Below are 15,802 nucleotides of genomic sequence, written 5' to 3'. Positions count from 1 at the left end.
ACTAATTCTGGGATTTTTTTCCAGCCAGAAAACCCCCCTGCCAAAAACTTCTGATAAGAGCTGTGTGTGCATGGAGACATAGGAGAACATGGGGGGAGATTCCTGGCTGCAGGAAGAAACGTCTGACACCAAAAACATTGGCTGTAAAATCGTCCCGTGTGCATGAGGCCTTAGAGGTCGGCTATGGCGCCTCCATATCTCTCTCACTCCAGGATTCCTAGAAGAAGTCGTTGTGTATATTTTATAGATGTGATGAGAATTCTGATCAGATGAGGGAGGAATTTATTCATCAAGCTGTGATCTTCTATAAATCTGTCTCATAGAATGTCTCATCTCTCCCCTCCCCCCCTCTATCCTGTCTGCAGAGTTTGTATTCGGTGTAATAAAGAAATAGAAATGTAAGAATTGTCTCACCTCCAGTCTGGTTGTATCGCTTCATCGCTGTCTCTACATTGTGTTTGCCAACAGCCTCATTGCTCCGACCTATTTGTGTGTTCTCCTCCCAGTATTCAGGTTCCAGTTTCTTCATCCACTCAGTCTTGGGAAGACGCTGCCGGGTGTCACTGTTATAATTTGATATCTCCCGATCATCCACATATCCAACCTCAGAGTACACAGGGAGTCCGGATCCCGGAGAGGAGACTGATGTTTCATAATATCGCAGAGTGTGACTGTCTGATAGAGAGACATACAGACGGTTATATATACATCCTCTACACATCACACACTATAATGCTGGGAAGAGAACAGCCTACCCCCCCCCCCCCCCCCCCGAATAGATCAAGACAATATTTTCACGAAAAATACATTAAAATCATTATTAGTGGACACAAACATACAGTAACTGAGAACTTGTGTGAATTATACCTTTTTAACTGTTTTTTACATTTAGAAAAAAGAAAAAAAACTTAAATGTTAAAAAAAATTTACAATTACTTTACAATTTTTTAAAACTATTTCTTACAGTGTTTAATTTTTTTTTTTTACAATGTGTTATTTTTTTACAGGACAGGGAAGCCTGCAGTGCTGTAGGATGGAGGGTGGCACAGTGAAAAGGGGGCACACAGGGGGGGGGGGGAAATCAGAAGCAGGCAGAACAGGGAGGGGGGATCGGTATGGGAGAAGTAATTACAGGAACGATGCTCTGTGTCTCTTCCCGCAGCAGCTGAAAGCTGGCAGGAGGGGGAGAAACTGGCTTTTAGCTGCTGCAGAGAGCCACACAGGGCTTCCTTCTGTAATTGTCCCTCTGCCCAACTGCACCGATTCCCCATGCTGTTGGGGCCTCCTGTGTGCCTGGGCCCCATACAGAAAGACTGTTGGTCCCCCCCTATCAGCGGCCCTGTTTATGAGTGTGCAGATGGTTGCACACAGAGCTTGCAATCATGGAGGAACAATTTATGATAATAAATGGTGGGATTGCATGCAATAACTGTAATAGGAGAAGAATAATGGTGAGTAGATGGTGGGGGGGAGCGGAGGGGATTGAAGTGATCGTTACTCAGCCCTGTGTGATGAAATCACGGCTTCCCTTTAGCGCTGAATTCACACTTCTGCATTACCTTGCGGTGTGGTAATGGGGATACAATGCACATTGTCATTCATGTAAGGCCGTCCATTCACTAGAAATGATCGGCCAATTCACTGTGACAGATAATAAATACATGTGACCCCATGTTAGCAATGCAGCCCCCACAATGTACAGTGAGTGCGGTGCAGTAAATTGCGCTCTGTTTTAGGCCTGGATCACACTTGTGCAATTTCACATCCAACCTAAATCACACAGAATTGCATGACTATGGAAATCATTCACATCAATGCAACTCTGTGTGGTGCGATTTTGTAAAAGGTTCTTGTACTACTTTGGTGTGAACAGCAGCGCATTTTGCCCCATTCAATATGCAAATCACATCCAAAACACAAGCAAATTGCAATCCACTGAAATCGGATGAAAATCAGATTGCAGTAGTGTGACCCGAGCCTTACAGTGCGGATTTTATTCTTTATTTTGTTTGCAACAACATGTAAAATAAAGCAATACAGAAGAGCACTAAAACATAAAGATGAGTTATAAAATGTCTAATTTTTGTAAGTTTTACCATGCGGTCACCACACATAGTGTGAATTGTCCCCGAGTCTTTAGCGTTGATCCGGCCTCATCCAAGCCAACATGCAGCTTCCGGGAAACCTCTATGGTGTAAATGGGTCCCAGGTGTGCCAAATCCTGACACTTCTTATCAATAAGTGTCCACAGTGGCATCGCTATGGGGGTCCGGGGGGTGCAGCCCACACCGGGGTGACACCATCCTGAGGATGGCGGAGAGTCCTGTGTCCCGGGGGCAGGGCTCCTTTTTGCCAGAACATGCCAGCGACATGCTAGCCCTGGGTGGGACTCCTCATTCTCACTGCTGCGGCTGCCTCCTGTCACAGGCCCACTGCCTGGGGAGTGACAGTCTGAGCAAGCAACTCTCTGCACACTAAATCCTGCCCCACCTGCTGCCCAGGTGCTTAAGGGGAGGGAGGGTCTATACTGATGGGGGTTTGTACTGAGGGAGGAGGATCTATACTGAGAGGGACTATATTTGGTGGAGGGGGTCTATACTGAGGAAAGGTCTGTACTGAGGGGGGGGGGGGACTATACTTGGAGGGGGGGTCTGTACCGAGGGGGGGTCTAGAGCTGCACAATTAATCATTAAAAAATTGCTATCTCGATCCTCCCCCCGGCGATCTTAAAACGGCATGTCCTCGATTCTTACAGAGCCATTTACTGCTCACTCACTGCTGTAAAAAAAAAAAGGAGGCTCCAGCAAATGTTTACAACATTGTGAAGGCTGTGAGATAACTATAAACACAATGTTTTACAATGTATGGATTACTATAAACTAGTGATGGACCAATATCATTTTTTTTAACGCCGATACCGATATTTTGGTCATCGGATATCGGTATCGGCCGATATTGTCTGAAATTTATAAAAAAATTTTTTTTTTTTAAATGTCTACAGGTACTGTGGTGGAGGGATCTGAGGGTCTAAAAGACCCCAAACCCCTCCTCTGCACTTAAAAGCTTTCAAAACGCCAAGTTTGGCTGTTTTGAATGCTGTAAGTAATTTTAATTCGGCGGCGCCAGTACCCGGAAGTGATGTCATGACATGACATCACTTCCGTGTACTCGGCGGCGCCGAATTAATGGAGACCCGGTCAGACAGCGGCAGTGGCAGTGTAGGTAGGATTCCCGGATCTCCCGGTAGGACGGGAGACCCAGGCGAGCTGCTCCTTGTAATGACAGCCGAGCGGCTTCTCTCTAGCTGCAAGCATCACACCGGTACAGCACTTTCCCGAAATATCGGCAATATCGGTAAATCCAAAGGCCGATTCCGATATATCGGGGAACGTGCATATCGGCCACCGATATATCTGTGTTGCCGATAATCGGCCGATCTCTACTATAAACACAATGTTTTACAATGTATGGATTGCTATAAACATAATATGTTTTACAATGTACATTTTCCATCTTTTTAGATCAAAGGAATGAACTTCCATCTGTAAACGAGGGCAGTTTAAACCCCTTCATGCCTAAGCCTTTTTCTGACACTTGCTGCTTACAAGTTAAAATCATTATTTTTGCTAGAAAATTACTTAGAAGAACCACCAAACATTTCATATATATTTTTTTTTTTTTTAGCAGAGACCCTAGAGAATAAAATGGCGACCGTTGTAATTTTTTATGTCACACTGTATTTGAATGAATTAATGAATTTAAATAGTAAGGTAGAGCCTCGTACACACTGAACGAAAATCGGACGAAATATCGTCTGATTTTTCTAGCTCTTGCTCAGCGGTCATAACCGTTTTAATTTGACAGTGCATAATGTTACACAAAATTTCTCGTCCGATCTCTTTTTTTTTTCCTTGGGACGTTAGATCGAAGAGTGTGATGTAAGTACGTATACCTGTGACCCCTGAGGCCACGTCTTTGAGCTCCATCTTGTTGATGTGTCGTGACTTTTGTCCTCGGGTCGTTCGTGTTATGCAATCTGTATATATATATATATATATATATATATATATATATATATATATATATATATATACACACATACACACACACACATACAGAGAGAGAGATCGCACAGAACAGTGTATACGTATAGTGTATATTAATTCATTGATATACACACACAAATACGGTGGATATAAAAAGTCTACACACCTCTGTGGTTTCTGTATTCTGACATTTCAACATTGGTGTATAGACTTTATATAGCCCCTGTATACTGTAGGGGTGGATAGAGATACATAAAGAGAGAGAGTGAGAGCTCAGTTCTTATTAGAGCAACGAATATAGATACGAATTATCCAATTGTGTTGTTTTTAATTGATAAACTTCCGGGTTGTCAGCAACTTCCGATCATACGTAGGTCTTTCATGTCCGATTTTCTGCGGACATATTGCATACACATTAAAGGAAAATGGGTAGTGCTGAGGACGGACGATGAAAATTTTGGAGTTTGTCCCTCCGGTTTTTTTTTTCAGAAGGTCACACTAGCCGAAAATCGTACGATCTTTCCTCGGGCGAAGATTTTCGGCCGATTTTCTTATAGTGTGTACCCCACTTTACCCCAATTGTTTTGTATAATGTAAAAGCTTCTCGGCCTTTTGGCTAAGATCAAGTGTAGTATCTGTTCTTATCAGTTGGTATGGGCCTTAGCTAGTACCAGTATGACCGAAACCCGGAGCGCTCTGAGTATTGAGGTATGGGAAGTAGGTCATCTGGGAAAGCATGTGGGGCCCGCCGCCTTCTGATTCGAATGGGTTGAACTGTCCTAACCAGTTTGAAGGGAGCAGGAAAGCCGGTCTGGAGGGTGAGCCCGGTGGAACTGCTCCTGGATGTAATGGGCTGAGGAACAGGATGGCGAGGGGAGGGCTTTCTCTCCTGGGTTTTGATCTGGCTTGCTTGTGGGCCTGTCCCCAGTTGTAGGTAAGCTCTCTCTAAGCTGTCCAGGTTCTGAGGTCTGCTGGTGGGGATAGGCTACGCTCGGTCTGGCCGGGGGCTGAGATAGAAAAAGCCCGTAGTGTAAGTGCCCCTGGGGTGGCAGCCCAGGGGTGCCTTAATTTCTCACTGGTGAGGGGCAGCTCGCTGTGAGTTCTTTTGGCACCTTGGTCACTGCACTATGCACACCTTTTTCACACCTGCCTCTTGGGACAGGCCTTTTGGCTTGCACCAGAGGAATTTTTTATTCCGGCTGGAAGGCCTGCCTTGGTTCTTCACATGGCACCAAAGCACTTTCCCCACTCCCCTTCCCCACCTTTTTGTTTGTCTGTCTTTTTATTTGGAGTCCGTCACCTGCACTTTCACCTTTTTTCTTTATTTGCACGACGAGAGTGTGTGGGTCTTCGGGCCCAGCCTTAAGTCTTGGGAGGGGGTGGATATGGCCTTTTGGCTTAGTTCGCCCTCTCCTATGGGGTCTCCCTTCGGGGGAGCCCTACTTAGTACTCGGTGGGGGCTGTTTCGGCAGTCCCCCTGAAGAACGGGGTCTGTCTGGTTTCGGCCAGACAGACCATGAGTACCTTGTGTCCCTGTCAGGAGTCTTGCGCCCCGGGGGACTGAGGTTTCGGGTCCTACCTCTTCGGAGGGAAGACCATTCGATTTCGCACACCCTGTGCTTTTTTGTGTTCTCACCTTGTGTGTGTGCACTTTTTTATGCACCGGGTGGAGTCTTTTGAGTGTGTTGCACACGCTACGGGCTTAAAAAAAAAAAAAAAAATGTAAAAGATGATGTTACACCGAGAATTGTGATCTTTATTCTAAGCAAGAAAATCGGGATTCTCATTTTATCCAGAATCGTGAAGCTCTAGGGGGGTCTATACTAGGGGGGGGGGCAATAATTAGTGGAGGGGGGGGGTCTGTAATGAGGGGGACCATGCTTGGTGAAGGGGGTCTATACTTACTGGAGAGGGGAGTCTGTACTTCGTGTAGAGGCAATCCGTACTGAGGGGGAGTCTGTACTGACAGAAGGGGTCAATACTTAGTATAGAGAGATTGTGTACCGAGGGGGAGGAGGGTCTGTACTGAAGGGGGGGGCTGTACTGAGGGGTGACTATAATTGGTGGGGGGGGGGTGACATCATGTTTTACTGCACCGGGTGACACCAACCCTAGTGATGTCACTGAGTGCCCACACTATGACTTGTCCTGTACAAGGGATGAGATCACATCTTCTACTATAATAAAAATGATAGAAAGATAAATGATGGCTGAGAATACATTACACATTCTATAGAAGATTGGGGCCCATTCACACCAGCAGCCTAACGCAGCATTACTCAGCACAGTCCCAACACAAGGACAAGAATTTCCCCAAATCCTATTTCTTCATCTCCCAGGAAAGTATTATGTCGGTGTGCAATGAGAATAATGGGACATGTTGTATTTCTGCACAGCACATTTTATCATTCTATTACACATCATAGCCTGCTGCAGTGCACAACAATAGCATGGAAGGGAAATAGAAAAGAAAAATGAAATCACTGCAATGGGTGATGGAAATATTTTGCAGCACATTAAAAAATACACAAGAACCAATCACAAGTGGCGGGATCACCAGATATTTCTGAGCAAAAGAAGAAAAGAATAAATAACAGGCTGCAGTGATCACTAATAACATGAACACACAGACACATAGGGCTGATATGAAGTTTGGGGGTAATAAACACTTTAAAATCGTGGTTAAAGCAGAGGAACATTTTTTTTTTTTAAGTTTGGTTGGAGTCAGGAAGGGTTAGAATGTCAGTCGGGTTTTATTGTTCGCTGTAACTTTAACTACTTCCAGCCCAATCCTGACATTTCTCTCCTACATGTATTAATCAGGATTTTTTATTTATTTTTTGCTAGAAAATTACTCAGAACTCCCAAACATGATATATTTTTAGGCAGAGGCCCCAGAGAATAAAATGGAGCAGTGGTTACCAGCTTAGAGTTACACAGGAGGTCTAGCTCTAGAATTATTCTTCTCACTATAACGCTCGTGGTGATTCCTCATGTGTGCTGCGAACCCCGTTTACATATGTGTGCATGACCTACGTATGTGTTCACTTCTGTGTGTGACCAGGGGGGGGGGGGCACTTTAACATTTTTATTTATTTTGTTACATTGTCCCTTTATTTTTTATCACTTTTATTCCTATCACAAGAAACATAAACATCCCTTGTGATAGAAATAAGACATGACAGATCCTCTTTATGGAGAGATTTGGGGTCTATAAGACTGCCGGCACTTTTTAGACATGGTATATATAGTATATATTTATTCACCACAACCCCATATTTTATAGATTATCAAACATTGAGTATTATATTGTGTTTGTGCTAAAATTAATTTTAGTTTATTTTTTTCATAAAATATGAGTTTGTTAAACAGTTGAAAAAACATTTTGTGACATAAGAAATTACATCTGCCATCATTTATTTGGAAATGCCGTTTACTTATGGAAAATATTTCATTGTTTGGGGGTTTAAAGTGACTTTTTTTTAGCAAAAAATATTGATATTAACATATATGAAAAATTGCTCTGATAGAGAAGAGGTTACACAGTCTGTGTCCCCATAGAGAAATTTATCTTCTCTTCCTGCTCTGTGTGACACCCATCATCTGGATAGCAAGTGAGGGAAAATATCTCTCATAGTAGCACAAAGATGAATAAAATGCTGCCAGATGTCCTAACCCTTCCCTGATCTCTGCAAAACTGAAATAGAAAAAGTTATCAACAAAGTTGAGTTTTAAAGAATATCTAGAGCCAACACTATTTTTATTTTAGCTGACCTCTGTATTTTTCCATCTGTGTCTCGTTAGGAGAATTGCTCCTCACTTCCTGTCCTATAGACTCAACTGGAAGTGAGAGGAAATCCTGGTTTAGATGTCACAGTGACCCCATTGGAAAATTTCTCCTCTATTCCTGTTCTTGTGACAACACAAAATGTTAGACGGCTTTTCAGTTTTATTCCCGGTGACATTGGTGATCAGGACACATAGAGAGGGTGAATCTACCTAACGGGGACACAGACAGCAATATAAACCTGACAGAGGCTCTAACCCCTCACCACTCCATCCAAATCTGAAATAAAAGTTTTACTCTTAGTTATATTTCCCATCGGACAGAGACTGAGCACAGCGCCCCCTCCAGGATGAGGCTGAGCACAGCGCCCCCTCCAGGATGAGGCTGAGCACAGCGCCCCCTCCAGGATGAGGCTGAGCACAGCGCCCCCTCCAGGATGAGGCTGAGCACAGCGCCCCCTCCAGGATGAGACTGAGCACAGCGCCCCCTCCAGGACGAGGCTGAGCACAGCGCCCCCTCCAGGACGAGGCTGAGCACAGCGCCCCCTCCAGGATGAGGCTGAGCACAGCGCCCCCTCCAGGATGAGGCTGAGCACAGCGCCCCCTCCAGGATGAGGCTGAGCACAGCGCCCCCCTCCAGGATGAGACTGAGCACAGCGCCCCCTCCAGGACGAGGCTGAGCACAGCGTCCCCTCCAGGATGAGATGTATAACAGGAAATAGGTGTGATGAGTGAGAAGGTGAAATGTATTGTCAGCTGATACATTGTAATGTCTTCTGACCCCCCGACCTCTCCGTCCATCATCAGCTCCGTACACAAGATCAATAAAGATCCTTCAGAGCCTGGAGAGCCGTATTGTCATCTTCACACAGACAGGACATGGTTGTCACTTCCACAATACTTCTACCTTTATCACTAAACATTGATTTCTACCATTCTATACATCCCCCCTCCCCCACTGACAAGATGTCATCTATATTGTCCTCTACTTACCACACTCCACCCCTGACACCCCCAGAATAATCAGGATGAGGGGGGTCATCATCTTCATCCTCCCCGCTCTCATCTATAGAGACCCCAAAACACGACACCTTCCACTTCACCCAGCTCAGGACACTCTGTGTACAGGAAGGCGGAGCTCTGTGCTGATTGGAGGAGACTTCCTCTCTATCCAATAGGAAAATGATTACATAGAGGATCAACAGTTACCGGGCAGAATAACAGAACGAAGGTTGGAGATGAGAAGCCACAAAGTGAAAGTGAAATCTGGAGACATTCCACCAATAGAATTCTAGGAATCCCCCAAATCCCCCCAATCATCTCCTAATACCGGGCATGGGAGAGATCCACAGGAAATCCCAGAGACCAATCACAGGAGGGATCTCTACTTATTGATCTACAGAGAACCCTCCGCACCATTCTACACCAGAGAAGGAGCTTACAATCTAATGACCCCCCACTGACATACAGACACACTCAGGACAATGCTGGGAAATGGGGGTCACCTATTAGTGCCCATTACCAGGATGGGAGGGGCTAGTAATAGAAGTGTATAAACAATCAATTCAATTTGTAACCAATCAGAAAGAAGTTGAATCTACAGAACTGTTAGAAGAAGGAGATTGTGAGATCAGATTGTAACATATGTGGCCAGATTAACCCCTTGAGAACCAGCCTGTCATAACCCTTCATTACCAGACCATTGTCCAGGGCTGGGATACTTTTAGAATGACTCAGTAATGAAACACTGTTCCCACATTTATTTTATATCATTTTTATACAGATAGAGCTTTATTTTGGTGGATTTTATTTATTTTTTATTATATAAAAGAAAAAGAACAAAAGTAAAAAGATTTCCCTAACTTTCTGTTATAAACACATCAAATAGAAATCCCAGGAGGGAAATAACAGACCAGGAATGGACGCTTTTTGGAAAGTAGACACCCCAAGGTGATCTCATTTTTACCTCAATTTTTGGAGAAATGAAGAAGCATGCTGGCATTGAGGTAGTTAAAAACATGGGACTTGGTCATAGTACAATAGATAGAGCACATTAAATGTACAGGTCATACAGGGGGAGGGGGAAGTGAAGGGGTTAATTTACAGGTCACATACAGTGGGAGGATGGAGATGAAGGGGTTAAGGTGGAGGACTGGGGAGACAGAGACAATAATATACAGCTGAGATAAAAAGACAGAATGGAGATGAGATGTGGGGGGGGGGAGTAAAAGGGTTATAAAAAAAATGCAACAATCAATTACCCATTTGACCCTCGGGAGGGTTATTCAGCACTGAACTATTTTAATTGGCAATTGTTCCATCATGCAACATTGTACCCAAATTACATTTATATCATTTAATTATATAAATATTTTTTTCACACTAACAGAGCTTTCTTGTGATGGTATTTGATCACCGCTGGATTTTTAATTTTTTTATTTAAATATGCAAAAAAGACCAAAATGTTTGAAAAAAACAAACAAAAAACAATATTTGTTACTTTCTGTTATAAAACATATCCAATAAAACAATTTAAAAAATCAGATTTCTTTATAAATACAGGCCAAGATGTATTTTGCTTCCTCTTTGGTTAAAAAAAAAAAACCCAATACATGTATATTAATTGATTTGTGTAAAAGTTATAGTCTCTACAAACTCTGGTATTTATACTGGAATTAAGCAAGCTATGTTATACTGGTAATGGTGGTGATCAGACACTTATAGTGGGACTGTGATAGTGTGGTGGACAATCTAGCACTAACAGATCCTCGCTTGGAGGTTCACTAACTGACATCACTAGTGACACTAATACAGTGATATAAAACTGTGCACTGTCACTGTACTAATGACACTGGCTGGGAAGGGGTTAACATAGAGGATCAATCAAGGGGTTAACTGTGTGTGTAACAAGTGTAATGTGTGTAATATGCGCTGCTTTTACTAACACATCTGGCAGTTCTTTAGCCCCGGTTCACACTAGGGCGACCTGTGAGGCGACCTGGTCGCCTCACAGGTCGCCGCAGGTCGCCTCCCATAGGGAAGCTGCGGACCCGTTCTAATAGGAGCGACACAAGTCGCTCCGACCTAGAAAAAATGTCCGGAGCTTCTTTGGAACGACCAGGAGGCGACCGCCATAGACTTCAATGTTATGAAGTCCGTGGCGGCCGCTCCGAGGTTGCGGCGCGCTGCTCGCACCGTGATCTCGGAGGTCGCCCCTGAAAGTAGCGTCGCGCCAGTGTGAACCAGCGCTTAGGAAATAGCCCAGTTACTGAACTGTGCACAGAGCTCTGTGTGTTTGTAAACACAGGACTCTGTGCTGTGATTGGCTACAGTCAATCAACAAGTCCACAACCAAAATCATTTGCCGGGATCGGCTGACAAACTTGTGCTGTAGCGATTCACAGCACAGATCGGCATGCGTGCCCTAAACCCGGAAACTGGCTGCTGACATACAGTACATGTATGTGGCGGTGCCTGTATATCCCACCAGCAGTAACATTACTGTGAGCGGGATGGGAAGAGGTTAAACCCTCCACCTTAAATCTGCGTACAATTCTTTATTGGTAAATCCTCTTCCTCCTTAGTGAGGGGGAGGGGATGGAAATTCCTTTTTTTACCTAAAAGGGGCTCCTAGGTGGGTTATTCCATAATGTGCCCTCTAGTGCTGCTCAATCCCCGATCCCAGCTACTTCCATCTTCCCCCCAATCTTTCTTACAGGTTCTGTGTGTTCATCCTCAATGGCCAGGCTGCAATGACGTTAGGAGCCACATCACCGTGGCATAGATCTGGTGCCATAAGGTACATTGATGTGTGCAAGCACAGCTCAGTGTACATTACCACTGACAGGTAGGGGGAGGAACTTTTGATAGAAGAGACCATTAGGTCTCATCTCCCATAAAAACCCTCCCTGTCTGTATTTTTTAATTTTTTAAATTAAATACAGTACCACTTTAAATGTAAACTGTACATTTGCAATCATTGTGATTGGTCATGACAGCAGTCACAAGGTACAGAGTCACTCTGATTGGCTCTGTACAGTGTATATGATCTGTGCTTTCTGATGAGAGTTCAGATGACAGTAATTCATATACACACTGGCTGCCCATGGGGTTTTCTGTGGAACCATTTATAACCAGCATTTCAGAATCGCATGTCCACCACTCCTCTGTTTCAGGGTCAGTTCACATCATGAATCTCACAGGAAGGTTCATGTGTCCCTGTACAATTCACATGCAATCCAGGTGCAGTGCGGTTTCAGATCATTTATTTGAATGGACTGAAATCACACCAGACTGCACCAAAAGTAGTGCATGCACAGCAACTGGATCGCACAGTACTATTGTCCCATGCAATCTGGTGCAGTCAAATGCCGTGTATGTGCAACCTCCATTTGGGGGGTCATTAGCATTGCACTGACACCCACTGCAGATTGCAAGTGCAGTGCTTTTATAACGCAGTGAGGGAAGTGCACACAATATGAAGGTTTCCCGCACTGCATTCTAGCGTAAACCAACACTTAAATCATACTGCAATAGTGAAGTGGTTAAAAAACTGGGCCATTTCTATTGTCCATATGAAGTTCTGTTCTCTGTGCCACTAGAGTCCCCCTTTATATATGACAGCTATATTGCTTGTAGCAATGGTATCAGTGTGACATTGGTGGAAGATGCTTCTGAGATATTTCAGAATTCATTGGAAGTGCATTCTACCCGCACATTACCTCCTTCTGACCTGAGTCTGACCTGTTTCCAGTGCATAGACTTGTATGGAATGCAAAACCCACTTGCAGAAAACAAAAGCCCTTCTACACAGACCCAAGAACAGTGATGGAGAAACTTGGCACCCCAGATGTTTTGGGACTACATTTCCCATGATGCTCAACTACACTGCAGAGTGCATGAGCATGATGGGAAATGTAGTTCCAAAACATCTGGAGTGCCAAGGTTCCCTATCACTGCCCCAGAAGGTTAACTTAAGTAACCGTTTGGTTCAGAATTTCTGATCTTAGGGGCAGAGCAGCCGGTCAAACCAACCCTTTGGCCCCCCTCACACCTCGGTGTAATTAGGAAATTAGGGGTTGAAAGGCATTGTGCTTTACAGGCCATGCCCCATATATAAAATCCTAATCTGTCTTTATACTGCATCCACCAAGGGGATGGAGATGTAATGCTTCTCAGCTGGTCCTTTCCAGGTTGTACCATCGTTACAACTTAGTTATTTGAGTTTTGAGACAACAGACCAGTCATGGATGGGGGTGGGTTGGGGGAGGTTTGGGCTGTCTCCCTCCCACCTGTTCCCCCATCCATCCATTAGCAGCCATGTGCTCCCAGTGTGGAGACACTAAATTAGAAAGTGTTAGGACTGCAGATAAAACAGGGTGCCGTGTAGTGGCTCTGCCCCTTACACATGCGTTTGCATATGTGTGTCAACTAAACCCCTGTTCTTTGTATCATGAGACAGGTCTACTTGGTTGGTGACAGACTGGAGGGTGAGTACATCAGACTGGGGGCTGGCTGACTTTCATGCACCTCTTATAATCCTTCAACCTCATTTTTTTCACACCTCGGTGTAGTGCATGGGTTTTATGTGTTTTTTTGTGTGACTGCATAGGGCGGCCCTTTCACTTGAAGAGGTTTCCCGATGTTTGACAAGAGCACCAAAGAAGTTCCTTCAGCTTACTCTGGTGCAGAGCTCGGTACTTTTCTACAATGAACTTTAGCATGTTTGACATGTATTTTGTCAAATGACAAAACAAACATTTGCTGGCCATGTCTGGGGAGCCAATCACAATTAATGTCACCACAAGTACAATGCGTCTATATAATGCGTTTTTCAAGTATTCCCAGAATGTGCATAGAAACGTGCATTTCTGTGTATGTTGGTGGAACACACGGGGTGTCACTGGGGACTTCCAGAGGATACCTATATATGGAGAAGGCATTACTTCAGAGATGTATAGTAACTAAGGTGAACTACTTCACTACTGTACTTAAATACCGAAAGGCGATATCTGTACTTTCCTAGAGTAGAATTTTTTTCTCCTACTTCCACTTTTACTTCACTACATTTTTTCGATGATTTCAATACTTCTACTCCGATATTTTTTTTTTGTGTTGCATAGTTACTCGTTACTATTATAAAAATTACCACTGCCAGAACAGTAGATGGCAGGTTTCATGAAGCTCAAAACATGTGTATTATCAGCGCATTCAAAAATAAAAGCTACTGTATGTATAAATAAAAGCTGCATTTGAAATAATAAAAAACAATATGATGTTCAAACTTTTGACTTCTTTCTTTAATAAATACATAACACAGTACTTGTACTTTTACTTTCAGTACTTGAGTAGCAACATTTTTAAAAAAACTACTTGCAATACTTAAGTACAAAAAATGTTGAATACTTTAGTACTTCTACTCAAGTCACTTTTTGATCGAGCACTTCCACTTCTACTCAAGTCACTTTTTGATCGAGCACTTCCACTTCTACTCAAGTATGGGTTTCGAGTACTTTTTACAACTCTGCATTCCTTAGAAAGGAGCTAGGAAGTGACCACAGATCACCGACTTCCACAAGAGGAGTAGAGGAGACGGGAAAGCTCCCCAATGGGGTCACAGACCGCAATAAAATCCGTCAGGGGATCAAATATTTTCTCAATCCACCCAAAACAAATAAAAAAGTAAAAGAAGAAAGAGTATTTGCAATTACTTGAGACAGGGAAGCACAGAAAGCAAAAAATGATTTACACTGACCTGACTGACCCGGCGCTGCGACCTGACGCTTCCTTCAGGGCCTCCCTCGGCTCTAAGCTGAGCCGTGCTGCCGCCCGGAGAAGGGGGAGGTGGCCGGTGGGCGGAGTCAATAGAATTAGGCGCGGAGGAGTAATTTGAAATCCTCCGTTCTGAACGTTGGGACTCGGAGTCTGGGCCCGCGCTCTCCTGCTGTCACGTGACAACGCTGACGTCACATCACTGGTTGCTAGGAGCCATGCAGCAGGCCATCCTAGCAACCAGTGTGGCTGCGGCACGCAGGCCAGGCAGTAGAGCCAGGCTGAGGCCCAGCACAGAGAGGAGGAGGATCATGGACTCGGGGGCTAATAATTATTTACACTCAACACTAGACCCCGGGCTTTTTGGGGGCCCACTCGTTATCAGCATTTTTTGGCAGAGGCATTTTCTGGCTGGAAAAAAACAGAACTAGTGGGATTTAAGAGGAGTTTTTTAGCTGTAAAAACGCTCTAACTCTGATAAAAGCTTAAAAACGCTGAATAACGCTCCTATTCTGCGTATAGTTTTGTTAAAAAAGCTGAAAAACACTACTGCAAAAATGCTGCAAAACTCATTCTACAGCTTTCTACTGCTAATGCTAATGGCGTTTTTATAACGTCCGGAGTGCATGAGGCCTAAAGCATCAAAAAGCAAAATGAGGACTGATTAAGGCCTCATGCACACGGGACATTTTTACAGCAAATGTTTCTTCCTGCAGCCACTAATCTCCCCCCATGTAACAGAACTAGTGGTTTTTGAGAGGAGATTTTCAGCTCTAAAAAGGTTCTAACTCTGATAGAAGCTTAACCACTTCTAGACTGGAAGGTTTTACCCCCCTTAATGACCAGACCATTGTTTACGATATGGCACTGTTACTTTAACTGACAATTGCGCGGTCGTGCGATGCTGTACCCAAATAAAATTGATGTCCTTTTTTTCCACACAAATAGAGCTTTCTTTTGGCGGAATTTGATCATCTGTGCGATTTTTAAGTTTTTTGCGCTATAAACAAAAATTAGCGACAATTCTTAAATTCAATATTTTTTACTTTCTGCTATAAAACATTCCAAATAAAATTTTTTTTTATAAATCAAATGTATTTATCATTTTAGGCCAACGTGTCTTCTGCCACATATTTTTGGTAAAAAAAAAAAAATAAATCGCAATAAGAGTATATTGATTGATTTGCACAAAAGTTATT

The 15,802-nt window shown here is 43.7% G+C and overlaps 1 protein-coding gene across 1 annotated transcript in view; it reads right to left on the bottom strand.

Moving 5' to 3' along the window:
* Nucleotides 1-8,963, bottom strand: part of LOC309559449 (class I histocompatibility antigen, F10 alpha chain-like) — a 56,681-nt gene extending 47,718 nt beyond the window's left edge. Inside the window, exons 1-2 of the mRNA XM_082262716.1 lie at nt 8,826-8,963; nt 415-675 (exon numbers count right to left, since the gene is read on the bottom strand). Coding sequence (XP_082118842.1) covers nt 415-675; nt 8,826-8,898 — 334 coding nt within the window. The 5' untranslated portion in view covers nt 8,899-8,963. The remainder of the gene's footprint in view (nt 1-414; nt 676-8,825) is intronic.
* Nucleotides 8,964-15,802: the final 6,839 nt, after the last annotated feature.

Source organism: Pelophylax lessonae (assembly GCF_965119305.1).
Source record: "Pelophylax lessonae genome assembly, chromosome: 7".
In the NCBI taxonomy this organism is placed as follows: domain Eukaryota; kingdom Metazoa; phylum Chordata; class Amphibia; order Anura; family Ranidae; genus Pelophylax; species Pelophylax lessonae.
Note: the sequence above shows the minus strand (reverse complement) of the source record. Positions and strands in the feature narration are given on the sequence as shown.